This window comes from Hemiscyllium ocellatum, chromosome 2, assembly GCF_020745735.1.
Source record: "Hemiscyllium ocellatum isolate sHemOce1 chromosome 2, sHemOce1.pat.X.cur, whole genome shotgun sequence".
Lineage (NCBI taxonomy): Eukaryota > Metazoa > Chordata > Chondrichthyes > Orectolobiformes > Hemiscylliidae > Hemiscyllium > Hemiscyllium ocellatum.
This window is the reverse complement of record NC_083402.1, coordinates 14,762,791-14,790,019: the sequence shown is the minus strand read 5'-3', so window position 1 is coordinate 14,790,019 and position 27,229 is coordinate 14,762,791. Positions and strand designations below refer to the sequence as shown.

General features: G+C 45.9%; 1 protein-coding gene across 3 annotated transcripts; it reads left to right on the top strand.

The window, feature by feature from the left end:
• Nucleotides 1-3,386: 3,386 nt before the first annotated feature.
• Nucleotides 3,387-26,857, top strand: LOC132826707 (histone PARylation factor 1). 3 transcript variants are annotated; one of them, XM_060842815.1, is made up of 8 exons: nucleotides 3,389-3,542; nucleotides 4,648-4,813; nucleotides 8,111-8,297; nucleotides 8,886-8,984; nucleotides 11,524-11,659; nucleotides 19,290-19,377; nucleotides 22,169-22,341; nucleotides 26,635-26,857. In XM_060842815.1, exons 1-8 carry the CDS (start codon nucleotides 3,498-3,500, stop codon nucleotides 26,764-26,766), a joined length of 1,026 nt encoding a protein of 341 aa, XP_060698798.1. In that variant the 5' UTR covers nucleotides 3,389-3,497; the 3' UTR covers nucleotides 26,767-26,857. The 3 variants fall into 3 exon arrangements, with proteins under 3 accessions (XP_060698808.1, XP_060698798.1, XP_060698789.1); XM_060842806.1 differs by having other exon boundaries at nucleotides 3,390-3,542; nucleotides 11,509-11,659; XM_060842825.1 differs by lacking the exon at nucleotides 11,524-11,659 and having other exon boundaries at nucleotides 3,387-3,542; nucleotides 19,259-19,377.
• The last annotated feature ends 372 nt before the right edge of the window (nucleotides 26,858-27,229 follow it).

Genomic DNA, 27,229 nt, shown 5'->3' with positions numbered 1-27,229 from the left:
TAAAAAGAAGGGTGTGTGGGTTAGGTTGATCTTAGATTAAGATAAATGCTCAGCACAATATCGTGGGCAGAAGGGCCTGTACTGTTCTCAGTTCTAAATGCTTCTTAAATGTGATGAGGGTTTCTGCTTCTACCATCCCATATCCATCTGAGGCTATCCTCCTCACTATTTATCACCCCACCAATTTTATATCATCTGCGAGATTACTAATTTGCCCTCCTACATCATCTATAAATTGTTTGTATAAAGCACAAACAGCAAGGGCCCCAACACCAATCCCTGTGGAACCGCACTGGACACAGACTTCCAGTCACAGAAACACCCCCTTGACTGTCATTCACTGCTGCCTACCACTCTGCCTATTCCGGGTCCAATCTGGCAAATGTCTTTGTATTCCATGGACACTTAGCTTCGATATCAATTTGTCATGCCACACCTACCAAAAGCCTTGCTGATGTCTCAGTAGACTATGTTGAAGGCATTGCCCTCATCTACACATCTGGTCACTGCTTTGAAAAGCTAAAGCAAGTTGGTCAGAGATGGTTTCCCTGAAACAAAACCATGCTGATTTTCTTTATTAATCCCTGCCTCACCAAGTGCAGATTAAGTCCGTCTCTCAGACTTGCTTTCAATAATTTCCCCTTTACTGAAGTTAGACTGATTGGCCTGTAGTTACCTAACTTATACCTTCCTCCATTATTGAATAATACCACATTGGCTGTCCTCCAGTCCTCTGACACCTCACCTATTGCCAGGTAGATGTCAGTATTGTAGCTGTCCTGGAACAGCTCAGCTGGAGGTATGGCTAGTTGCAGAGGACAAGTCTTCAGTATTATTGTTGGAATATTGTCAAGGTCCATAGACTTTGCAGAATCTACTACATAGATATCACATGGAGCCAACTGAATTGGTTGAGGTCCAGGCGTTTGTGATTCTGGGAATCGGTGGAAGAGGCTGAGATGGATCATCCAGTGAGCATTTCTGGCTTAAGATGCTTGCAAATGTTTCAAACTTATCATATGTACTGACATGCTAGGCTCCTCCATCAGTGATAATAGGAGTATTCGTGGTCTCTTTCTCCTGTGACTTAAATTATCCACCACCCTTCATGATTGAATAAGACAGGACTTCACAGTTCAGATGGTCACAGAGTCATAGAGTCAATGTAACATGGAACAGACCCTTCATTCCAACTAGTCTACACAGAGACCATGTTCCCAAACTAGTCCACACAGACCATGTTCCCAAACTAGTCCACACAGAGACCATGTTCCCAAACTAGTCCACACAGACCATGTTCCCAATTGTCTGCCCGTGGCCCATATCCCTCTGAATCTTTCCTATTCATGAACTTATCCAAATGTCATTTAAACATTGTTACTGTACCTGCATCCACCACTTTCTCTGACAGTTCTTTCCACACAAGCGTCATTCTGTGTTAAAAACGTTGTCCCTCTTGTCCTTTTTAAATTTTTCTTCTCTTACCGTAAAAATATGACCCCTAGTTTTTAACTTCCACACTCTAGGGAAAGGATCTTTGCTATTCACTTTAACTATGCCCCTCGTGATTTTATAAACCTCAGTAAGGTTACCCTCAACCTCCTATCCTCCAGCAAAGAAAGTTCCAGTCTCTTAGCTCCCTTTGTGTTGCTCTTGCAGCTTGGCACGCAAATAGACCGCTGTTGTAGGTTTCAGGAGGCTGATACCTCATCCTTAAGTAGACCTGGTGCTACTCCTGCCATGCCCGACTGTACTCCCCATTGAACCAGCCTTGGTTGATTCCCTGGGTCGATAGTAATAGCAGAGTGGGAAATTGCAGATTGTGGTTGAATATGCTTCTGCTGAAGAAGGTTCTGGTAGTGGCCCCTTCTCTGCGCCAGGAGATCAAGGTTTAGGTCCTGTCAGCTCCACAAGTGTGTAATAACATCTCCGAACAGATTGATTAGACAATATCTACAATTTTGCTGCTGATGGCCCATAGCGCCACATGGATGCCCTGTCTTGAGTTGCTAGATCTGTTCAAAATCTATTTAATGCAGTATGGTGGCAGAGGCAGGGAGCTGACTGTGTCCCTGTGGTGGAGGCGAGGAGCTGGCTATGTCCCTGTGGCGGAGGCGGGGAGCCGGCCGTGTCCCTGTGGTGGAGGTAGGGAGCTCGCTGCATCCCTCTGGCGGAGTTCGGATGCTGACTGTGTCCCTGTGGTAGAGGCAGGGAGTCAGCCGTGTCCCTGTGGCGGAGGCGGGGCGCTGGCTGGGTCCCTGTGGCGGAGGCGGGGCGCTGACTGTATCCCTGTGACGGAGGCGGGGCGCTGACCGTGTCCCTGTGGCGGAGGCAGGGAGCCGGTTGTGTCCCTGTGGCGGAGGCGGGGATCTGACTGTGTCCCTGTGACGGAGGCGGGGAGCTGGCTGTGTCCATGTGGCGGAGGCGGGGATCTCGCTGTGTCTCTGTGACGGAGGCAGGGAGCCGGCTGTGTCCCTGTGGCGGAGGCGGGGAGCCAGCTGTGTCCCTGTGACGGAGGCGGGGCGCTGACTGTGTTCCTGTGACGGAGGCGGGGAGCTGGCTGTGTCCCTGTGGCTGAGACAGGTAGCTAGCTGTGTCCCTGTGACGGAGGCGGGGAGCCGACTGTGTCCCTGTGACGGAGGCGGGGAGCCGACTGTGTCCCTGTGGCGGAGGTAGGGAACTGACCGTGTCCCTGTGACGGAGGCAGGGAGCCGGCTGTGTCCCTGTGACGGAGGCAGGGCGCTGGCTGTGTCCCTGTGGCAGAGGCGGGGTGCTGACTGTGTCCCTGTGGCTGAGAGGGGGAGCTGACTGTGTCCATGTGGCGGAGACAGGTAGCTAGCTGTGTCCCTGTGACGGAGGCGGGGAGCCGACTGTGTCCCTGTGGCGGAGGTAGGGAACTGACCGTGTCCCTGTGACGGAGGCAGGGAGCCAGCTGTGTCCCTGTGATGGAGGCGGGGAGCCGACTGTGTCCCTGTGACGGAGGCGGGGCGCTGGCTGTGTCCCTGTGGCGGAGGCAGGGCGCTGGCTGTGTCCCTGTGGCGGAGGCGGGGCGCTGGCTGTGTCCCTGTGGCGGAGGCGAGGCTGGATGTGTCCCTGTGGCAAAGGTGGGGTGCTGGCTGTGTCCCTGTGGCGGAGGCAGGGTGCCGGCTGTGTCCCTGTGGCGGAGGCCATCTGCCGACTGTCCCTGTGACGGAGGCGGGGCGCCGACTGTGTCCCTGTGGCGGAGGCGGGGAGCTGGCTGTGTCCCTGTGACGGAGGTGGGGCGCAGGCTGTGTCCCTGTGACGGAGGCGGGGCGCTGGCTGTGTCCCTGTGGCGGAGGCGGGGCGCTGGCTGTGTCCCTGTGGCGGAGGCGGGGCTCCAGCTGTGTCCCTGTGGCGGAGGCGGGGCACTGACTGTGTCCCTGTGGCGGAGGCGGGGAGCTCGCTGCTCTGGGGGGTGTGTTCAGAGTGTCTCCCTCTTTATTCTGCCTCCCCTGGTGAAGTTGGGTTTGTTGAATATGGCGGGACGCGGTAAGAGAAAAGCTGCATCTAGAGGCACCGAGGTAATGAATGAGGTTGTTCTGGTGAACACGGGATTGTTTTCAATGTGATACATTGTAGCTCCGGAAGTAACAATGTATCCCGGGGATTGAAGAGCTGCAACATTGTCTCACTGAGTGTTACTAACAATGTCTTTGCTAAATGCTGTCTGTTAGAAAAATCTCTCTCATTGCAGATATTTTAGTCCCGACAATGGAGCAAATTGTTTGCCCCAAATGCTGTTTTGAATTGAGTGAGGCACTGACCCCAGAGGCCTTGCCTCGACCATGTCGGCGCTTTTTTCCCCCCCCCCCCCAAATAAACGTGTGGTATTTTTGAGAAATGTAAAAGTATTGAGTGAATTGTCCGGATCAGAGGGAAGGGTGACATTTGACTTCTATCAACTAACATTACGACAAAGAACTGCGGGTGTTGGGAAACAAACAAAACCAGCAACAACAGCGCAGGTGTGCAGAGAGAGAGACAAAACACGAGTTAACATTTTGAGTCACTTTCATAAATTGTATGTGCCTGTGAAAGGGCACACGATGTCTTGCCTCCTTTTTAAAAACAAAGGTGCAGAAATCTCCATCACCCCAGAAGGACACGAGGAAGCTCTAAAAATCGGCAAGTTGCCCTCCAAACCGCCAGCAACAAAGGAGAAAGCATTGTAGGCCAGTAAAACCGTTCTACGGTTGGTCTGTCTTTATTTCATCGTTTACTATTTAGTTGCACCACTGGCAGGGCCGGCTTTTGTTGTCTATGCCTAGTTGCCCTTGAACTGAGTGGGCCTGGTAGCTATTTCAATGGAAAATAAAAGAATAAGAAGTGATCTTGTTGAAACATACAAGATTTTGAAGGGACTTGACAGGGTGGATATAGAAAGATTGTTTCCCATGTTCGAGAGACTAGGACCAGAGGCATAATCCCACTTATTGGCTACAGCTATGCCTTCAACACTATAATTCTAACGTCTTGAGACATAGGTGTCTGCTCCCCACTCTGTTACTGACTCTATGACTCCATCTATACTTGGAGCTGCCTAAGGCACTGACCTAGTGTTTTGAGGATGTTGCAGTGTTTACTGCTTGAATTAATTCAGTTTTCTTTGTGATTTGTTTACCTCAGTCTAAGAACCCGGTAGCTGAAGATGGGAAGAAGAACCGAGGAGAGAAATCCGGGGTTCCTGAGGAACTGCGACAGGAAGTTGAGGATCTCTACAAGCTACGGATGCCGGAAGATTTCTATCACTTCTGGGAATTCTGTGAGAAACAAGATCCACAGAATCCATGCGGTATGCTACCTCCCCCAACCCCATCCAGATTTGCGTATGTAATGCAGAAACCAGCCAGGCATCTGTGGCCAGCTAGGAGAAAGTGAGGACTGCAGATGATGGGGATCAGAGTCGAGAGAGTGGTGCTGGAAAAGCACAGCAGGTCAGGCAGCATCCGAGGAGCAGGAGAATCGACGTTTCGGGCATAATCTGTGGTTAGCTGTGCGAGAGCGTTGGGAGAGGTTTAGGATGAGAAATGTCTTCTGCCCCAACACTTGTACTCTTAAATACCGTCAACCCAGCCCCAATTCACAAAGTGCCTTGTGTCCGTGTTTGGTTTATGAGCAGAGAAGCAGACATCTGTGGTACAAATGGAATCAGAGGTTCACAGCATGGAAACGGGCCCTTCGGCCCAACTTATCCATGCTGTCCAGTTTTCACAATTAAGCTAGTCCCATTTGCCTGCATTTGGTCCCTATCCCTCCATACCAATCCCATTGATGTACCTGTGACTAGATAAATTTGGATGAAAGGTCAGCATGGGCAAGTTGGACCAAAGGGTCTGCTTCCGTGCTGTACATCTCTATGGCTCTAAATGACAAAATTGTATTCACCTCCACCACTACTTGTGGCAGCCTGTTCCAGACCCTCTGTGTGAGTAAAAAAAATTGGCCCTTTTGTACCTCTCTCCTTTCACCTGGTGTCTATGCTGGATCTTAGAGTGATTTTATTCACACACCTTCATCTTCTTGTCCTTGACCCTGATCCTCATCCTCCAGCGTCTGTCTGTTTTCCTTCGATGACCCAGTGACCTTGCAGGAGCAGCATTCTACTTCCCTAAAAGCACTGTGGGTAATCCTGCACCCCAAGCACTGCAGAGGTTCAGCACCAAGATCTCAGGGTTAGTTAGGGACGGGTAACATGTGCTTGCAATGCCCACATACTATAAGCAATTTTTTAAAAATTCCTTTCATTACTAATTATGGAACTTTTAGCATCCTTTTACATTATTCCAGAACCTGCAAACTTTAGTGAACAAAAGTGTTCTTCGGTTCCTCCACCAGTGATTTTTATTTTAATTTTTTTTCTTTTTACTCCCTTTTTTTGTGAAAAACTGGTTAGCTAACTGCGGTAGTGCTTATTTTTTTCCCCAGCACCCATGTTGCGTGTGTGCAGGCGTGAGACACAGTGACAGACACATTATTCAATTTTCACCACCAGGAAGATAGGAAAACACCTGAGTGGCCAGTGACAAGCAGTGCCCTTCACAAAAGGGCAATGCTACCAGTGATTTTTATGTCTGTGTTCTCTAATTAATGACCCACTTGCCAGAGGAACTAATCTTCTCCTTTCTTATCGCAATCTTAATTTGTCTTTGGAAGCCTCCATTAGCTTCCCTTTTATTCCAGGTTGTTTAAGACCGCTTTCTCTTCCCTTCTAATGTACATGCCTGTCCCCTCTCTGGTGGATGTAGATGATTCCCATATTGATATTCAGAGAGCCTTGCTTCTGTCCCCTGGCTGAAACCATACAAACAGTGCTGGGGTTGAACAGGTTTCAGTGGCCAAAAGTCAAAATTGCTGTAAAAGCTCAGGAGGTCTGGCAGCATCCGTGGAGAGAAATCCAAGTTAATGTTGTGAGAAATAAAACTCGTGTATTAAAAAATTTCAGTCCGAGTCAAATTCTGAAGCAGCGAATTTTATTGATACATACTTGCAAGAACGGGTGCCTAACGAGTAAGCACCCCGATCTGAGGGTTACATTCTGATTTATGCTGTTCAGCTGCGTCTCCCCTTTCACCCCATTGGTTATTTTTGTTGTAGCGCGTAGCCTCTCACAAGCTCTAGCTTCACTCCACCTTTGTCTAGCTTCTCTCTGCCTCTGTTTACTTCTCCCATTACTCTAAGCCTATCGCCCCTTACTCTTATTTATCTCATCCCTTATATGTGACTACCCTGGCATGGTTTGGTGTCTTCGTGCGATCATCCTGCCAAACTAAATTCCATCCATTGGCCACATCCCTCCTGAGACTGGCACACTATTCTGCTGTTACTGGTACATCCCGCTACACGGTCGCCCTGCCCTATTATTCAGAGATAATTCTACCTGTTTTCGCTTCTCGCTGTTTAGTATTTGCATGTGCAACCTAATTTTATAATGTAAACTTTTGCAGAAGCAACACCTGTTCCCTTATTCTGCACAATATTAACCCTATACCTTACAATGTTTTGGCTCAAGTCACTCTGATTTCTCTGCAAAGATGCTGTCAGACCTGCTGAGCTTTTTCAGCAATTTCTATTTTTGCTTCTGATTTAGAGCATCCACAGTTCTTCTGGTTTGTGTTCAGGGTTCAGTGGCAATGGGAAGGTTTCAGCATCCTTTAGTAAAACAGAGGTTACACAGTTGTTCAGAAAACCTGATGAAACCCCACTTCAGAAAAGACAAAGTTTGTCTGAACGTTTAGGTGAAGTCAGTCTTACACCTCCATGTTGCCTCATATATTTCAATAGGCTGTCCACAATGGCTGATGACATAAATACAAGATACTTCTATTCTTGGTTAGCAAATGCAGCAGTCATTTTTTTTTTCAAAAATCTGTTCATGGGGTGTAGATGCCATTCTCTCGCATCTATTGTCCATCCCCAAGAGCCAAGCCCATTGTTGTGGGTCTGGAGTCACATGTCGGCCAGACCAGGTAAGGATGGCAGATCTCCTTCCCTAAAGGACATGAGTAATGCGGATGGGTTTTTTTTTATGACAATCAACAATGGGCCATATTTTTACTGAATTCGGGTTCCACCATTGGGCATGGTGGAATTCGAACCTGGGTCCCCTGAACACAAACCTAGGTTTCTGGGTTGCTAATCCAGTGATGTCAATACTGCACCGTCACCTCCTCTAGCCAGCACAGACCACATTGACCAGGACACGGAATTCTCCCCCATTGTTGGTTGAGCAGTAGATATTGGTCTGGACGCTGGAGAGCTCTTCTTGGTGAGAGTGCCATGGGATCATTCTACATCCGAGTGAGAGCGTGAAAAGCAGCAGTGGTGGATAGTGCAGCACTCCCCTGGCGCTGCCGGAGGACTGTCAGCCTTAGTTTTCATGCTCTGGTCATGGATTGCTGCCTGAAGCCCACAGTCCCCTGACTCAGAGGTGAGAACACTACCTGCTGAACTGTGGCTGACACCAAATAAAGGGACACTGAACTCACGGGGAGTTGATGCTTCCAGGCAGAACAAGGGAGTAGACGGTTAACAGATAAGGGTTTGGTTTGCTCTGACCTGAAATGCTGTCTGTCTTTGCCCTCCTCTCTAGAGGCACTGAAGTCAAGCCTTGGACTCCAACTTGTTGGGCCTTTTGATATCCTGGCTGGAAAACACAAAGGAACAAAAACGTCTGGGCCGAATTACCTGCTGCACTGGCGTTACTTCTATGACCCCCCGGAATTTCAGACCATCATCAGTGGAGACCCTGAAACTCTATATCACCTCGGTTACTTCAGGTATCTATGGCCCAGGTGCATTGCTGAGAGTGGGAGCGGATACAGCCCTCCTGTGTTCATACTCTGCTGAGTCACACTCTGAGATTTGTAAGAGAAATCATTGTCAGGATACAGGCTTGGTCAGCGTTTGTTACTCAGCCTGTGGGGAAGCTGCCTGCACTCTGCAGAGTGGGGGGTGGTAGGAGTTATGTGTACCCACCCAGTGCTGTGAGTTAAGGAGTCTGACCCAGCAACAGTAAATAACGTTGGTTTAACGTTGGTCAGGGTGGGCTGTGGCTCCGGTGGGAATTAGCAGCTGACGGTATTTCCGTGAGTCTACTCTTCTTGTGTCTCGAGGTGGAAGAGGTTGGCGAGGGCAGGCGTTGGAAGGTGCTGTCGCAAGTGCCTGGGTGAGTTACTGCGGAGTGTCATGTAACTGGTCCACACTGCTGCCACTGTGTGTTGGTCATGGATGTGGTGCCAGTCAAACATGGTGCCTTGTCTTGGGTGGTGGCAAGCTTCTCGAGTGTTGTCAGAGCTGCACCCACCCAGGCAAGTGGGGATACTCCATCACACTTCAGTGACTATGTTGTATATGGTGTTTTACAGAGATTCTCCAGATGAATTGCCGGTATTCATAGGGGAAAACGAGGCAAAGAACGGCTGCTCGGTGGTTCAAATGGGAAACAATGTGTTTAGCGCGGTGAAGTATGTATATATCTGTTTCCTATCAGACTGTGTGTAACTGGCAGTGGGAGGGTAAGCTGATATCTAGTCAGAGACTCCTGGTTCATGTCCCACTCTGAAGGATCTAATTAAAAATCACACAACACCAGGTTATAGCCAACAGGTTTAATTGGAAGCGCTAGATTTCGGAGCGCTGCTCCTTCGTTAGGGGTCGTGGCTCACACCCACCCGATGAATGAGCAGCGCTCTGAAAGCTAGTGCTTCCAATTAAACCTGTTGGACTATAACCTGGTGCTGTGTGATTTTTTTTTTAACTAACTTTGTCCACCCCAGTTCAACATCGGCTCCTCTAAATCTGAAGGATCTAGGCTGTCATTCCAATGCAGTACCGAAGGAGTGCTCCATGGTCAGAGGTGGCATCTTTCAGACCAGACATGAAATGAAGATCCTGTTTGCCCTGATAGACGAACATAATCCTACTTGATTATTCCAAAAATCATGTGAAAGATCCTCTGGTTTTCTGGCTATACCTTGACCCACGTAACTAAAACTGTTTATTTCCAAGTTGCTGTGGTGGTATTAGCCACAAACCTGTTGTCGTACGCTGTAATGGTGATGATACTTCAGGGCTGCTTGATTGCATTTCTTCAAGTCATGAAATCCACTGTATAATTTTAGTTCCTTCATTCATTCCCATGGGATGCAGACATCTTGGCTAGGTTGTTGCCCATCCCTAATTGCCCTTGAGCTGAGGGGGGGCTCCTCAGGCCATTAGAAGGCAGTTAAGAGTCAACCATGATGTGGTGGGCCTGAAGTTGTACGTAGGCCAAACCAGATAAGGACGGCAGATTTCCCTTCCATGAAAGACATTTGCAAATCAGATGGGTTTTCCACAACAATCGTTGATGATTGTCAAGGTCACAATTACTGAGACTAGCTTTATATTTCAGGTTTATTAACTGAATCTCAATTGCACTGTGTTGGGGCTTGAACCCTTATTCCCATGGGTGGCACGGTGGCTCAGTGGTTAGCACTGCTGCCTCACAGCACCAAGGTCCCAGGTTCAATTCCAGCCTTGGGTGACTGTCTGTGTGGAGTTTGCACATTCTCCTCGTGTCTGCGTGGGTTTCCTCCGGTTACCTCCCACAGTCCAAAGATGTGTGGGCTAGGTGAATTGGCCATGCTAAATGGCCCATCGTGTTAGGTGCATTAGTCAGAGGGAAATGGGTGTGGGTGGGTTACTCTTCAGAGGGTCAGTGTGGACTTGTTGGGCCGAAGGGCCTGTTTCCATATTATAGAGAATCTAATCTAATCTAATGTAATGTAATCCCAGAGGCTGGATTACTTGTCAAGTGAAATTACTATTACGCCACCATCTCTAACAAAAAGGGCCAGTTTCTTTTCCTTTCAAAGAGTGCTGCATTCTCCAGTTGCATTTGATGAGAGGGTAAAATCCCATTGCCATGCTCTGAGCTCTAAGCCAAGAAAATAGAACTCCTTCCTACTTGTGAACCCATCCCCTTGTGCTAACCAATGTTCATTGCCTGAGTGTAGACAGGACCGGGTTTGATGCAACCCATTAAGAGATGGCCATGTTTGTACAGGGGCTGAAGTCAAACGTAGGTCAGACGGGGTAAGAACATCTGATCTCCTTCCCTAAAAGGTAATGAATTTCTTGGGTTCTATGATGGCGCCATCACCCTGGCAGTCAGTTCTCCAAAAATTAGCTGTTGCAGCTGAATTTTCCAGTGTTTGGATTATGCACTCCTGTATTCTATGTGTTCATACAGTTTTTAGGCAACAATTTTATCATTAGGTTTTGTCTATCTTTCTTTAAGTTGAAACTCGCCTAACCCATATCACCTTTCCTCCACCACCCCTCCCCATAAAACACAACCAAACAATCTTATTTCATTGTGTGGAAAGTTCTGTCACACCCTCTCTTGGTGTACTGAGTAGCACAGAGTCAAAAGGTCAGGGTTCAAGTCCCATTCCTGAAGATCTAGGATGTCATTCCAATGCACCACTGAAGGTATGCCATGTGACCGGAGGGGCCTCTCTTCACATGTCACACTGAGACTTGACTGCACCAGCACTGGCAGGCAGACATTAAGTGATCCTCCGTCATTGTCTCAGAGCAGATATTCCTCTGGTGTTCTGCCCAATATTTATTCTTTGATCAACGTTCCCAAATCTGGTCATTTACCACGCAGATCACTGACTTCAAACATTCCTGGCCTTGGGTGGTTGCTAGAAGTCTCCAGTTCTCTTCAGGTCTGTGGAGGGAGATCCTCCAGAGTGAATGCTGTGGGATAGTGGCCCCTCTTGCATTGAGTGTCCTCATGCTGTGACCATGGTAGAATGGAAGAGCCCCTGCTCCATTGACCATTTACATATTTTTTTAACACCTTTTTTTATTGTGATGGGGAGGGCCGGCGGGTGGAATAGAGTTTAAAAATGCGTGGAAAGTTTTTCTAAGTTTAGCTGTTTCCCTTTTTTTTTGTTTCCCTTCTCCCTTCCGTCCCCTCACTCCTCTGGTTTACAGCTTGGTTTTGTCCAGAAGACTGAAGGAAATGGGTAATAGGATTCAGAGCAGAGGTTTGAAAGAGCTCGAGACCAAACTGTCTACGGTAGCGAAGAAATTAGGTTATTCCCTAGAACAGAAAACTAAAGAAATGAAGCAGCGGGATAGGAAGGTAAGCGCTCACAACATACTTCCAGAACATTCCCTGCATGTACTGGCGTGGCATTGTGTTTCTGGTGAATTGTGACTGAGAGCCTTCTGCTGAATAAGTGTGAGGTTATCCACTTTAGTCAAAAATGCAGAAAGATAGAATATTTCTTAAATGGTGGGAGGTTTAGGTAGCCAATGGGCCTGGGTACCCTTATTTATTAGGCACTAAACTTTTAACAGATAGATGTAGCAAATGATGAAGGCAAATGGCGTATTGGCCTTTAACACAAGGGGATTTCAGTACAGGATTGAAGACCACTTGCTGCAGTAATATAGAGCTTTGCTGTACCTTTCTCTCAGGATATATAAACAGCTGCTTGGTAATTAAACATCAGTGGAAGGAGAGACTTGGCGGGCTCTCTCTCTCTCTCTCTCTCTCTCTCTCTCTCACTCTCTCGTTTGTAGAATATACAACCCGGTGACAGGCGGAGTGTATCAACACCACATCCCATTGACCATTTTCAGTGAGCCACTTAAACTTGCAAGCCTCAGAAAAATATATCCATCAATTAGGTGTGATTCTGCTATTGGCAGTCACTTGTTTAATAATCCTGACAGTGCTAGGAGTGATGGTGGAAACCAGTTTTAAGATTGCAGCCTGACGTGTGTGTGCTAGAAGCCACACAAATAAATACTCAGGACCTTGTTTGATATAAACAAAAGGAAGCTGAAAATGTGTTGCTGGAAAAGCGCAGCAGGTCAGGCAGCATCCAAGGAACAGGAGATTCGACGTTTCGGTCATAAGCCCTTCTTCTTCAGGAAGCAGGGCTTATGCCCGAAACGTCGAATCTCCTGTTCCTTGGATGCTGCCTGACCTGCTATGCTTTGCCAGCAACACATTTTCAGCTCTGATCTCCAGCATCTGCAGACCTCACTTCCTCCAATAACAAAAGGAACTTATATGTTCATTTAAAAAAAAGTTCTCCGTGCAGAGAGATCTCCATGTCCATGTACATTGATCCCTGAAAGTTGCCACCCAAGTTGGTAAGGTTTTTAAGAAGACGTAGCTTTTATTGGTAGAGAGATTGAGTTTCTGAGATCATGCAGCAGCTGTGCAAAACTTTGGTGTGGCCACACTTGGAGTATTGTGTACAGCTCTGAACCCCCACCCCCACCCCACCCCCAACCTCTAGATTCTCCTACAAGAGGAAACTGCCTTACCATATTGACTCTGTCAAGTCCCCTCAGGATCTTCTATCTTTCAATAAGGTCACCTCTGACTCCTCTAAACTCCAGAGGTTTTAGTCCATTAAACCTTCTCTGAACTGCTTCACCTCTCTGGGCAATGCCTTGACCAACCAGAGTAAGCCTGTCATCTTAACTTTAACCAAAGGTTGGCAGTTCACTATCAGTCATCATCTAACTGGTGCATTCTCCATGGTGACATGACTACCAATCAGAGTGAACTGGTCTCTGTTCCCTCTCCACAGATGCTGCCCAACCTGCTGAGTTTCTCCCGCACTACTGGGTTTTTGTTTGTAAGTTGGGAAAATGTAAAGGGAGAACAATGAGCAACCAGAACTGAACAATGATATTCCAAGTGTGGTCTAAGCTGGTCTCTAGAGCTGCAGCATAACCTTGCGGCTCTTAAACTCAATTCCCCTGCTAATGAAAGCCAACACGCCATACACCTTTTTAACAACCCTCTCAACTTGGGTGACACCTTTGAGAGATCTATGAACATGGACCCCAAGTTCCCTCTGTTCCTCCACACTGCCAAGATTCCTGCACTGTGCATTCAAATTCCACCTTCCAAAGTGAATGACTTCACACTTTTCCAGATTGACCTCCATCTGCCATTTATCAGCCTAGTTCTGCATCCTGTCAATGTCCTGCTACAACCTACAACACCCCTCCACACTATCCACAGCTCCACCAACCTTCGTGTCGTCGGCAAATTTACTAACCCACCCTTCCGCATCCTCAACCAAGACATGTATAAAGATCACAAAGAGCAGAGATCCTAAAAACGATCCCTGCGGAACACCACTGGTCACCAAGCTCCAGGCTGAATACTTTCCATCTACCACCACCCTCTGTCTTCTATGGGCCAGCCAATTCTGTACCGAGACAGCCAGATTTCCCTGAATCCCACGCCTCCTTACTTTCTCAATTAGCTAAGAATAAAGGGAAAGCAATTCCAGACTGAGATCAGGAGGAATTTGTTCTCTGAGGGCTTTGAGAGTGCTTTTGGATCTCCTAGTCACACACAGCTGTGGAGATAGTATCCTTGTGTGTATTTGAGGTGGATTTTGTTAGATTCTTGATGATTAGAGAATCAAGTGTTACAGGGAAAGGGCAAGAAAATGGACAGGAGAAAGACAGATCAGCCATTCGATAGTGGTGCAGGGACCGAGCAGTCTACTCCAGTTCACGTTTCATATGGTCTTACTCAACAAGTTTTCTCCAACCGTGTAATTATCTGCCTCAATACCACTCTAACCCCATCTTAAAGACCACCAGTGTCCTTCTATACTTTGAGCTAAAGCACGAAACTGAGTTGGTTCCATACTCATATTGAGCATCTATGTGCTAATTATGCCACTTTTTTAACAATTTATCATGGAGTACCCAGTTTGCATACAAAATTGTTGCGCAGCCGCTGCTGTGTTTTGGGGGTGTGAACCAATTCTTTAATTGGCTTAGAACTTAAAACATTACAGCGTAATACAGGCCCTTTGGCCCTCAATGTTGCGGCGAGCTGTGGAACCAATCTGAAACTTATCTATCCTACACTATTCCATTTTCATACAAATCTTTATCCAATGACCATTTAAATGCCCTTAAAGTTGGTGAGTCTACTCCTGTTGTAGGCAGTGCATTCCATACCCTTACTACTCTCTGAGTAACGATCCTACCTCTGACATCTGTCCTATATCTATCACCCCTCAATTTAAAGCTATGTCCCCTTGTGCTAGTCATCACCATCTGAGGAAAAAGGCTCTCACTGTCTACCCGATCTAACCATCTTATTATCTTATATGTTGCAATTAAGTCACTTCGCAACCTTCTTCTCTCAAACGAAAACAGCCTTAAGGCCCTCAGCCTTTCCTCATAAGACCTTCCCTCCATACCAGACACCATCCCAGTAAATCCCCTTTGCACCCTTTCCAAAGCTTCCAGATCCTTCCTATAATGCGGTGACCAGAACTGTACGCAATACTCCAAGTGCGGCCACACCAGAGTTTTGTACAGCTACAGCATGACCTTGTGGTTCTGAAACTCAATCCCTCTACTAATAACCGTTAACACACCATATGCCGCCTTAACAGCCCTATCAATATGGATGGCAACTTTCCGTGATTCATCTACATGGACACCGAGATCTCTCTGCTGATCTACATTACTAAGAATCTTACCATTAGCCCAGTACTCTGCATTCCTGTTACTCCTTCCAAAGTGAATCACCTCACACTTTTCCACATTAAACTCTATTTGCCACCCCTCAGTTCAGCTCTGCAGCTTATCCATGTCCCTCTGTAACCTGCAACATTCTCCAGTACTATCCATAACTCCACCAGCTTAATGTCATCCACAAATTTACTAACCCATCCTTCTACATCCTCATCTAAGTCGTCTACAAAAATGACAAATAGCAGTGGACCCAAAACAGATCCTTGCAGCACACCGCTAGTAACTGAGCTCCAGGATGAACATTTCCCATCAACCACCACCCTCTGTCTTTCAGCGAGCCAATTTCTGATCCAAGCCGCTAAACCATCCTCAATCCGATGCCTCTGCCTCTGCAGTTTGTGCAATAGCCTACCGTGGGGAACCTTATCAAACACCTTACTGACATCCATATACACCACATCAATCACTTTACCCTCATCCACCTGTTTGATCACCTTCTTAACTCAATAAGGTTTGTGAGGTATGACCTATCCGTCACAAAACCGTGTTGACTATCCCTAATCAACTTATTCCTCTTGAGATGATTATAAATCCGATCTCTTATAATCCTTTCCAACACTTTACCCTCCACCAAAGGAAGGCTCACTGATCTATAATTACCAGGGTTATCTCTCTCCCCTTCTTGAACAAGGGGACAACATTTGTTAACCTCCAGTTTTCTAGTACTATTACTGTAGACAATGATGACATAAAGATCAAAGCCAAAGGCTGTGCAATCTCCTCCCTGGCTTCCCAGAGAATCCGAGGATAAATCCCATCCGGCCCGGAGACCTATTTTCACGCTTCTCAGAATAGCAAACACCTCCTTATGAACCTCAATCCTGTGTAGTCTAGTAGCCTGTGTCTCAGTATTCTCCTCAACAACGTGGTCTTTTTCCAGTGTGAATACTGATGAAAAGTATTCATTTAGCGCTTCCCCTATCTCCTCAGACTCCAAGCACAATGTCCCACTACTATCCTTGATTGGCCCTAATCTTTCTCTAGTCATTCGTTTATTCCTGATATACCTATAGAAAGCCTTCGGGTTTTCCTTGATCCTTTCTGCCAACAACTTCTCATGTCCCCTCCTGGCTCTTCTTAGCTCTCTCTTTAGGTCTTCCCTGGCTAACTTGTAACTCTCAAGTGCCCTGAACCTTCATGTGTCATCCTAACATAAACGTCCTTCTTCCTCTTGACAAGAGATTCAACTTCCCTCGCTTGAACACTTCCTCTCTGCCTGACAGTTACATACTTATCAGGGACACGCAGTTGCTGTTCCTTGAATAAGGTCCACATTTTAATGGTGCCCATCCCCTGCAGTTTCCTTCCCCATCCTAAATCTTGCATCATAATTGCCTTTCCCCCAGCTATAACTCTTGCCCTGCAGTATATACCTATCCCTTTCCACCACTAAAGTAAACATTACCGAATTGTGGTCTTTATCCCCAAAGTGCTCACCTACCTCCAAATCTAACACCTGGCCGTGTTCATTACCCAGTACCAAATCTAACGTGGTCTTGCCCCTTGTTGGCCTGTCTACAATCTGTGCACACATTGGACAATAACTGATTCATCTAAAATACTCAAATTATAGTATTTCCAGTCAATATTTGAAAAGTTAAGGTCTCCATAACAACTATCCTGTTCCTCTCACTCCTGTCCAGAATTATCTTTGCTCTCCTTAACGCTGCATCTCTGGAATTATTTGGAGGCCAACAGAAAACTCCCAACAGGGTGACCTCTCCTTTCCTGTTTCAAACCTCAGCCCATACTACCTCTGTGAGTCAGTCATCAAATGTCCTTTCTGCCATCGTAATATCGTCCTTGACTAACAATGCCACATCTCACCCTCTTTTACCATCTTCTCTGTTCTTACTGAAGCATCTAAATCCCGGAACCTGCAGCAACCATTCCTGTCCCTGCTCTATCCATGTCTCTGAAATGGCCTCAGCATCCAGTTCCCAGGTACCAACCCATGTTGCAGGTTTACCCACCTTATTCCGGATGCTCCTGGCGTTGAAGTAGACACACTTCAAACCACCTTCCTGCTTGCCAGTGAACTCTTGCGACCGTGAAACTTCACTTTTGACCTCACTGCTCTCAACCTCTTGGACACTGGAGCTACAATTCAGATTACCATTTCCCCTGCTGAATTAGTTAAAACCCTTCCGAAGAGCATTAGCCAATTTTCCCCCCAGGATATTGGTACCCCTCTGGTTCAGGTGAAGACTATCCTGTTTGTAAAGGTCCCACCTACCCCAGAATGAGCCCCAATTATACAGGTATCCGAAACCCCCTCTCCTGTGCCATCCATGTTCAATTCCTCTCTCCCTATTCTTCGCCTCGCTAGCATGTGGCACTGGCAACTAACCAGAGATAACAGCTCTGTTCTAGCACTAAGCTTCCACCCTAACTGCCTGTATTTCTGCTTTCAATCCCTATCCCTTTTCCTACCTATGTCGTTAGTGCCGATGTAGACCATGACTTGGATCTGTTTCCCCTCCGCCTCAAGGATCTCCAAAAAAGATCCAGTCATCATGAACCCTGGCATCTGGGAGGTGACACACCAACCATGAGTCTCTCGTTCCACAGAACCTCCTACCTGTCCCCCGACCTATGGAGTCCCCAATGACTAATGCTCTGCTCACCTTCCCCTTTCCCTTCTGAGCAGCAGGGACATACTCTATGCCAGAGACCTGTACCCCATGGCTTACCCCCAGTAAGTCATTCCCCCCAAACAATATCCAAAAAGGTATACTTGTTTTTGAGGTAATTGGCTACAGGGGATCCCTGCACTGTCTGCCAGTTCCCTTTCCATCCCCTGACTGTAACCAATCTACCTTTTTCTTGCACTGAGGTGTGAGTACTTCCCTGTAAATCCACTGCCCCCTGAATGATCCAAAGTTTATCCAGCTCCAGTTCCTTAACATGGTTTTCAAGGAGCTGGAGTTGGGTGTACTTCCCGTAGACACAGTCAGCAGGGACACGAATGGGGACCCTTGCCTCCCACATTCTACAGGAGGAACATTCAATTGCCCTAACCTCCACTCCCACTATTCTAAATTCCCAAAGAGACTAGGGTCCTTCCTATACAATAGGACAACAGCCTTTTGAGAAACTGTGTTGGCTGCAGTTTCCTGGATTTTTTTTTTTGCAAGAATTGCTTTAACCATTCTTATTGAAATAACAGCACAAAGGCCATCATCACTTATTTACATGTGACCAGCCAGCTCAGAGTCAGTTCTGAAGGGATTCTAAATATCTTGGTTGTATATTTTTTTAATTGACCCCCACACTACCGCCAAACAATGGTAGTGCTTATTTTCCCAAGCGGTTTCCTGGATTTATTGGTGTGATGAGCAGTGTCTGGGAACTGGCACAGGAAGCAAGCATCTTACAGCAGTTACCAGACTCCAGATTAAACAAGAGCAAGGTCACGAGAACTTCATTTAGGTGTTTTTCTACATGTTTCAAATATCGTGTGCATTGTCCACAGGCTGTGTCCGTAACACAGAAAATTGCCAAGTGTTCTTTGTTGACAGGTCAGTGTGATCAAAGAAGCAATATCCGTCAGGCTTTTATTTTGCTAAGTCTGACGTCATCTCTGACTCACTGAAGTAAACATGCCACTGATACAGTCATCTACCCTTCGTCACTTGTACAGTCACTAATCAAAGTTGTCAGTGCCTCAGTCTGTGTCTTTGATATTAATGATATTTACTGTCTGTGCAGCAAGATGCAGTTGCTGTTTGTTTAATGGACCGGCACAATGGCTCAGTGGTTCGCACTGCTGTCTGACAGTGCCAGGGACCCGGGTTCGATTCCAGCCTCGGGTGACTGTCTGTGTGGAGTTTTCACGTTCTCCTCGTGTCTGCGTGGGTTTCCTCCGGGTGCTCCGGTTTCCTCCCACAATCCAAAGATGTGCAAGTCAGGTGAATTGGCCATGCTAAATTGCCCATTGTGTTAGGCGCATTAGTCAGAGGAAATGGGTCTGAGTGGGTTACTCTTCAGAGGGTTGGTGTGGACTGGTTGGGCTGCAGGGCCTGTTTCCACACTGTAGGGAATCTAATCTTAAAAAAAAATGGATGGACAGTCTGTGCTGTACAATTTCAGCTCAAAATTAATGTGTTTTGACGATCTGAGATTGACTTTACTCCCCATCTTACAGAAAACCCATCTCCTCTATCCTTCGCTTCCAGGTCGCTACCAGAACCTTTCATGGAGCTGGTTTGGTTGTTCCAATTGATAAAGCTGGTGTAGGTTACAGAGAGCTTCCTGAGACAGACGGTATGTTTGTAATCTTTACTGTTCTGCTTTACGAAGGGATATATAAAAATGCATAAGCTACATGGAAATTGCAATGGGAAGTTGTTTAATTGTTTGCCTTTGCTCTTCCATTTTAAAAACTTATGGTGTTCAGGATCAGTTTGGTTGCCATGTGATGAGTAATAGTCACTATGGCATCAGAGGTGGTCATTCAATTCATTGAATCCGTGCCTGTTCACCCATTTCACCCCTCCACTGCAAGTCCATTCAGATTCTTATCCTGTTTCCTTTCTGAAATCACTGATTGCTTCCACTCCCACTAAATTTGCAGGCATTGGCTTCAAAGTCATGGCTATTCAAGGCCTTTCAAGAAAACATTCAGCCCTGCATTCCACCCTGCATCTCTTACCCAAATGTTTAGGTCTACGCACTTCTGTCCCCTCCAGTCCTTGTACCACCATCCAACAGACAGCTTTTCTGAAGCTGCCTTTATTTAAAGCTATTGTAATCTTCTCAATCTTCCCAAAACCTCCTTTTTTTTTTCTCTTTTGAAGAATTAAGAAGAATCACAGCTTCCCCAGCCTCACCCTGTGGTTAAAGCCCTTCGTTCCTGGAGCTGTTCTGGCTGGTCTCCGCTGCACCCTTTCGAGTAGATACACTTTTGTCCTGAAATGTGGTGACCAGAGCTCAGTGCAGCATTCCAGTTGTGGCTTAACCAGAGTTTTCTAAAGGTTCGGTTTCTGCTTTTATACATTGTCCCGAGTCTACTAATTAGGAGAGAATGTGGTGCAGTGCCTGTGTTTTTCTTAAAAATGTCTGTTCAGACTGTGAATCATTTTGCGATGTTTAGGGTTATAGAATTGGAAATTGTTGCAGGTCTTTTCCTGGTTCACAAGCCCAGAGTTACTGAGAGCAGTGACTGACGACCCTCAGTCCAAGGTTGAAGTCAGCTCAGTCCAGATGAAATGGAGGATTGGACATTCGAGTCCCTACAGTGTGGAAATAGGTCCTTCAGCCCAACAAGTCCACACCGACCCTCCGAGTATCTCACCCAGACCCTATTACTCTACATTTCCCCTGACTAATGCACCCAGCCTACACATCCCTGAACACGATGGGCAATTTAATACAGCCAATTCATCTAACCTGCACATCTTTGAACTGTGGGTGGAAACTGGACCATCCAGAAGAAACCCACACAGACACTGGGAGAATGTATGGAGTTTGCACAGACAGTCACCCAAGGCAGGAATCAAACCTCAGTCCCTGGCGCTGTCAGGCAGCAGTGCTAACCGCTGAGCCACTGTGTCACGGGATCTTTCAGGGAATTGTAGCTTCTTCTGTTTTTCTTCATCTTCATGGTTTTGGGGGTATTAAGGGTTTATTTATTTTAAATGTTTTTTGTCATCACTGCAGAGAGCTGAGCTGACGATGCTCTGAATAAAGTGTTTTCTCTTTGGTAAGACATTATACTCAGGCTCTGTGAGGTCTTTCCGATTGATGTAATATATTTCACTATCACTATTTCAGAGTACTCACTGATGTCCTAGTTAATGCTTATCCCTCAACCAATCCCTCAATGTTATAGACCATGAGACATTCAGAAGTAGGCCATTCGGCCCATCGAGTCAGCTCCCTCATTTAATGAAATCGTGGCTGATCTAATAATTCTCAATTCCATTTTCTTGCGTCTTCCCATAATCCTTGATTCCCTTACTGATTAAATCTCAGCCTTGAATATGTTTAATGATTTGGCTTGGACAGCCCTCTCTCTTATTCCAGAGATTCACTTCCCCCAGAGAAGAAATTCCTCCTCACCCCTGTCTTAAATGGGTGACCCCCTTATTCTGAGATGATGCTGTTTGGTCCTCCTACAATATGAAACAACCTTTCTGCTTCTACTCTGTCCAGTCCCCTAAGGACCATGTATCTCCAATGAGGTTGCCTCTTATTGAAACATACAGGAGGTCCCTGATTTATGAATTTGTGATTTTGAGCACCATCTCGTGCAGGGGTGTGATTTTAAAGATCTGATTGACAAATGAACATTTTCTGTATTTACAAACAGCTGCTTTTTAGTTTCCTCAATTGTGCTCCAACTCGCAAACAATTCCACTTGCAAACAGACTCCAGAATGGAACCTGCCTGTATAGCAGAACCGTGTTTATAGGATTTTGCTGTTAGCACATTGGCTGCTGCATTCCCTGTACACACAGTCCCCATTTGTGAATGGGTTCCATTCTGGAGTCTCGGGTAAAAAATGAGGTCTGCAGATGCTGGAGATCACAGCTGAAAATGTGTTGCTGGTAAAGCACAGCAGGTTAGGCAGCATCCAAGGAACAGGAAATTCTTGGATGCTGCCTGACCTGCTGTGCTTTACCAGCAACACATTTTCAGCTGTGATCTCCAGCATCTGCAGACCTCATTTTTTACCTGAAGATTTTAACCTACTGCGAATCCTCTTACAAGGATGCCTTCCTTGAAGAAGCTCTCTTCCGAATTTCCTATTCCTTGGATGCTGCCTGACCTGCTGTGCTTTACCAGCAACACATTTTCAGCTCCATTCTGGAGTCTGTTCACAAGTCAATTGGTACGCATGTTGGAACACCATGCAGGACAATGTAAAGCAGTAAGTATGAAAAAATATTCACGTCAGATCTTTAAAATGACACCTCCATGTGAGATTGCGTTTGTAAGTATGAATGTTTGTAAGTCGGAGACCATTTGTATCATCAATCTATTTTTCTTCCATCTGGATTTGGGGAAAAAAATAACCACTGTCTCTTTTATCTTCCAATCACAAAATTGACAGGAAGTCTGAAAAAGATATGTAAAGCAATTGTAGAAGCAACGACTGATGAGGCCCGGATGAAAGCTTTTGCCCCAATTCAAGAAATAATAACTTACGTTCAGTTTGCAAATGATGAATGCGACTATGGAATGGGATATGAACTAGGAATTGATCTTTTCTGCTATGGATCACATGTGAGTAGATGCAAATGGAGTTCAGCTTGTTCTCAACATTCTAACATAACACAGCCTCTCCCCAACTCTACAAGCCCTTGGTGCGACAACAGTGCTCAAAATTCATGTGCCAGTGGACAAATTACCCCGAAACCTTGGAAAAATTCGCCCACGAGAAAAGTCAGCCCTGTGTGCAGAGGAAGGAGAGGGGGAGAAGCTGCTGTGCCAGTCACACACTGTCTCCCTGGTGTTCACTGCTAATGAGCAAAAACAGGCCAGAAACAGCCTGAGAGTGGAACAGCAAGTGAAGTGGCTGAGTCATTGCTGGTGGTGAGGGAGTTTTGGCAGTGATGGGTGTAGAGAGGTTAGCCTAGTCAGGACCAATTTAAAGATACAGGGTAGGCTATTTGGGACTGAGAGGAGGAGAAATGTTTTGACCCAGAGAGTAATGAGCTTGTGAAATTCTCTTCCACAGAAAGCATTTGAGGGCAAATCATTGTATGTTTTCAAGAAGGACTAGGATATCCTATAAGGGATCAAAGGATATGGGGAGAAAGCAGGACAGTACAGAATTGTATGATCAGTGTTGAATGGCTTACTAGTCCGCTGTTCTATATTTCTATGTAAAACCATAAACCAATCCAGGTAAAAACAAGGACTGCAGATGCTGGAAACCAGAGTCTAGATCAGAGTGGTGCTGGGAAAGCACAGCAGGTCAGGCAGCATCCGAGGAGCAGGAAAATCGATGTTTCGGGCATGAGTCCTGTCATCCCAGTAACTGTTTTCCCAAAGTAAAGATGAGGTGTGCAGCTTGGTGTGTAACAGGAGAGGCTGCTAAAGGAAACAGCAGGAAACAAACTGGTCAGGGTTTCAAAACCGACAACAAAGCAACACTCGCCTAAAAGCTGGGGAATTTGAGGTAGTTAATTGCTTGCAAGTAAATGTGTTATTTCTAGCATAACGCTGTTATGTTCAGGGATACATTATCAGAAATATATTGGATGCTGTTGTAATGAAAACTGTGTCAACTGTTGAATTTAAATCTGATATTAAGATCTAACGTATCAAAAAGGATTATAAATGCCTGCTTAAAATAGTCCAGCTATCTGAATATGTGATGAAATCATATCAGTTGTGACCTGTGGTTTGGAGGTAGTATTTATAAGGTGGCTTCTTGAGTGGAGAAGCTGTGTGTCAGTTATTTGAATTGTCAGAATTTTAAGGTCTGTCTTTGTAGATGTACCTCAAATGGTGAAGTTAGGATTTTCATAAATTTTGAGAGTTAGTGATCAGCACGCTATCCTCCACCAACCACCACCAACTTTAATTCCCTCTACCATCAGCACAGTGACAGCTGAGAGTCCCATCTATGAGATGGACTGCAGCAATCCAATGAAGCTTCTGTAACATTATCTCCCAACCTGTCTCTCTATCGGCTAAGTAGAACAGTCCATCTTCTGTAGTTACACCAGCACCACTCCCCATTTTTTCCTCCACTACATTGATGACTGCATTGGCACCACCTCGTGCTCCCATGAGGAGGTTGAGCAGTTCATCAATTTCACCAACACATTCCACCCCGACCTTAAATTCACATGGACCATCTCTGACCCCTCTTTTACTCCCCACCCTGCCACTTCCTGGACCTCTCCATCTCCATCAACAATGACTGACTCAACACTGACATTTTTTTTTAACAAGCCCACCAATTTCCAGAGCTACCTGGATTACACCTCCTCCCACCCTACCCTATCCAAAAATGCTATTCCCAATTCCTCTGCCATATCAGCTCCCAGGAGGACCTGTTCCACCACAGAACACACCAGATGGCCTCCTTCTTTTAAAGACTGCAATTTCCCCTCCCACATGGTTGAAGGTACCCTCTACTGTATCTCATCCACGTCCTGCACCTCTGCCCTCAAACCCCACCCCTCCAACCGCAACAAGGACAGAACCCCTCCCTGGTCCTCACCTTCCACCCTGCCAATCTCCACATAAACTGCATCATTTGTTGACATTTGTGCCACCTACAAACGGACCCCACCACCAGGGATATATTTCCCTCCCCATCCCTATCCGCTTTCTGCAAAGACTGCTCCCTCTGAGATTACCTGGTCAGGTCCACGCCCCCAACACCCCACCTTCCCCCTGCCACCGCAGGAATTGCAAAACATGCGCCTACACCTCCTCCCTCACCTCCATCCAAGGCCCTAAAGGAGCCTTTCACAACCATCAAAGTTTCATCTATACTTCTACACGTCATTTATTGTATCCATTGCGCCCGATGTGGTCTCCTCTACACTGGGGAGACTGGACGCCTTCTTGCAGAGCGCTTCAGGGAACATCTCCGGGACACCCACACCAATCAACCCCACCGCCCTGTGGCCAAACATTTGAATTCCCCCTTCCCACTCTGCCGAGGACATGCAGGTCCTGGGTCTCCTCCATTGCCACTCCCTCCCCACCCGCCGCTTGGAGGAAGAATACCTCATCTTCTGCCTCGGAACACCTCAACCCCAGGATGTCAATGTGGACTTCACCATTGTCCTCATTTCCCCTCCCCCCACCTTATCCCAGTTCCAAATTTCCAGCTCAGTACCATCTTCATGATCTGTCCCACCTGTCAATCTTCCTTCCCACCTATCCACTCCACCTTCCAACCTATCACTTTTACCCCTTCCTCCATCCATCTATTGCACTCCCAGCTACGTTCTCCCCAGCCCCATCCCCTCCCAGTTATCTCTTCACCCCAGAGGCTTCCTGCCTCATTCCTGATGAAGGGCTCCTGCCTGAAACGTCAGTCGATTTTCCTGCTGTTTGGATGCTGCCTGACCTGCTGTGCTTTTCCAGCACCACTCTAATCTCCTAATCCCAGGTCTAGTTACATCAAGAGCAGCAAGTGTTTGGTGTTAATGGGTGAACAACCTGGAACCTTTTATCTTCAGCACAGAAACTGTGACAGGTTAGCACCATCTTCTTCAGGGCTGTTGGAAATGGACAATAATTGTTGAACTTCTAAATGCAGGGGAGCTTTTGAAAACTCAATCAAATAATCTGGAGTACTTCACCAGTACAGTACAAAAGGGGTCTTGATGAATTTTAAATGAACTGAATACAAGTGTATAATTTAATCTATTTTAACACCATTTAATTTTAGAGTTTGGGTTTTGAACCAGTGACATTAGATTCTTGTCTATTTCTGGAGCTATAATTTTTTAATGCAATATCAGAGCTCCTGGGGTGATGATGGAAATACGTTTGCATTGGGAGTTTTATGAGCAGTGTAAACAGAAGAGCTTGAGCTGCTGTCAGAAGAATCAGGAATTGTTTTCTTTTTACAAGGCATGGGGGTGAAAGATTAGAAAGCTTTTGTTTTCGGTTTGCAGAAGTCTTGGTTGAAGTTTCAACAGATGAAACCATTTTAGAGTTAGTTCAGAAAAGTCAGGAAATAGGTCACCTCAGTGTAGACATTTAAATTTAAACATTCCAGACCAGAAATGTTTGGTTAAATAGTGAAACGGGTTATTTAAAGCTGAGAAAGTCCAGCCTAAGCCCATTTATGATGAAAAAAAGGCTCTCAAACTCAAAATAGGGAACTGAAAGCAACAGTTAAAACTACAGCTATGATGTAGAAGGGAATTGTCTGTTTGAGTACTGGGAAGTGGTGATGGTAAAATACAATGCCATCTGTCCTATGTGTTTTTGAAGTCTTTCAAATTTTGATATAGGTAAGTTTTATGTGGCTTATTTTGCTTCACATAATAAATTTTTGTTTTACTTTATGCAGCACTGTATGCTTGTAGTAAAAGGCCATTTATTATATCACTGTTGCAGTCTGGGATCTGTCTTGGCTGGTACTAACATCTGCTGGGATCATAAGCTGCACTTGATAATTTACTTTTATAATTTATTGCCCATCAGGAATTATTCTGGTGTAGATGGTGCTGAGTTTGCTTCCTGAACTGTGGCAGTTCAGATGGTGTAAGGACACCCTTAATACTGTTTAGGAAAGAAATTCCAGGATTTTAGAACAGTGACAGTGAGGGAATAAGATTTCCAAGTCAGCAAGGTGCATGACTTGTTGGGAGCTTGGAGTTGATGGGGTTCCCATGCATTTGCTAACCTGGTCTTGGTTAAGTGTGTTGAAGGAGCTGAGGTGAGTTCCTGCTGTGCATAGTGTACGGTACACACTGGGAAGGGCTTTGTGGTATTTAAAGAATGAGATGCTGGAGGAAAATGTTTCAGCTGTTCAGAAACTGAGTAGCAGGATTTATGATTCTTTCACAAACACTTTCTTTTCACTTCCTTTTTCAGTACTTTCACAAAGTGGTACAGCAGTTGTTACCCCTAGCATACAAGTTGCTGAAGAGGCAACTGTTTGCTGAGATTATTGAGGTACATTTGGCCAACAGAAAATGGAATGATGTGGACCAACTGACTGTTTGAAGATTCTGATTTTGTAGCAAAATCAAAAAACTATTACATTTTAGTTTACAGAACAAGTCTGTATCATCTGTGTTGTATACGGTTTATTTTGATGCACAAATTTAGCATTTTTTTTAACAATAAAGATCTTTTGTCATTGTTTAAGTGTTTGTGATTTGCTGCTTCAAACAGTTTTAGCAGCTTTATTATCCATGATATACCTTCACTAGTACATAAAGTTGTATCTAAAGAATATGTACCAGCTTCAATGAATTTGAACTTGAAAGTCATTCACTTAATCCATGTCATAAGAACACAAGACCATTCAATACAGTTGTAGCTGATCAACCATTTCCGCCGCTCCTCCCCCCCCCCCCCACCCACACAACTCCATATTCCTTTATAACTTGCCCGTTTAGAAAGGAGTGTTCAGTGTTAGCAAACAAGGTTCCAAAGCCCCTCCTGACAGAATTCTAAAGATTGT

What these genes read in the sequence shown, in the direction of transcription:
- LOC132826707 (XM_060842806.1), top strand. Translation starts at nt 3,498, where the DNA reads ATGGCGGGACGCGGTAAGAGAAAAGCTGCATCTAGAGGCACCGAG. An exon ending in CTGCATCTAGAGGCACCGAG is followed by an intron (nt 3,543 to 4,647) that starts GTAATGAATGAG and finishes TGTTTACCTCAG; the next exon opens with TCTAAGAACCCGGTAGCTGA. An exon ending in TTTTCTGCTATGGATCACAT is followed by an intron (nt 22,342 to 26,634) that starts GTGAGTAGATGC and finishes TTCCTTTTTCAG; the next exon opens with TACTTTCACAAAGTGGTACA.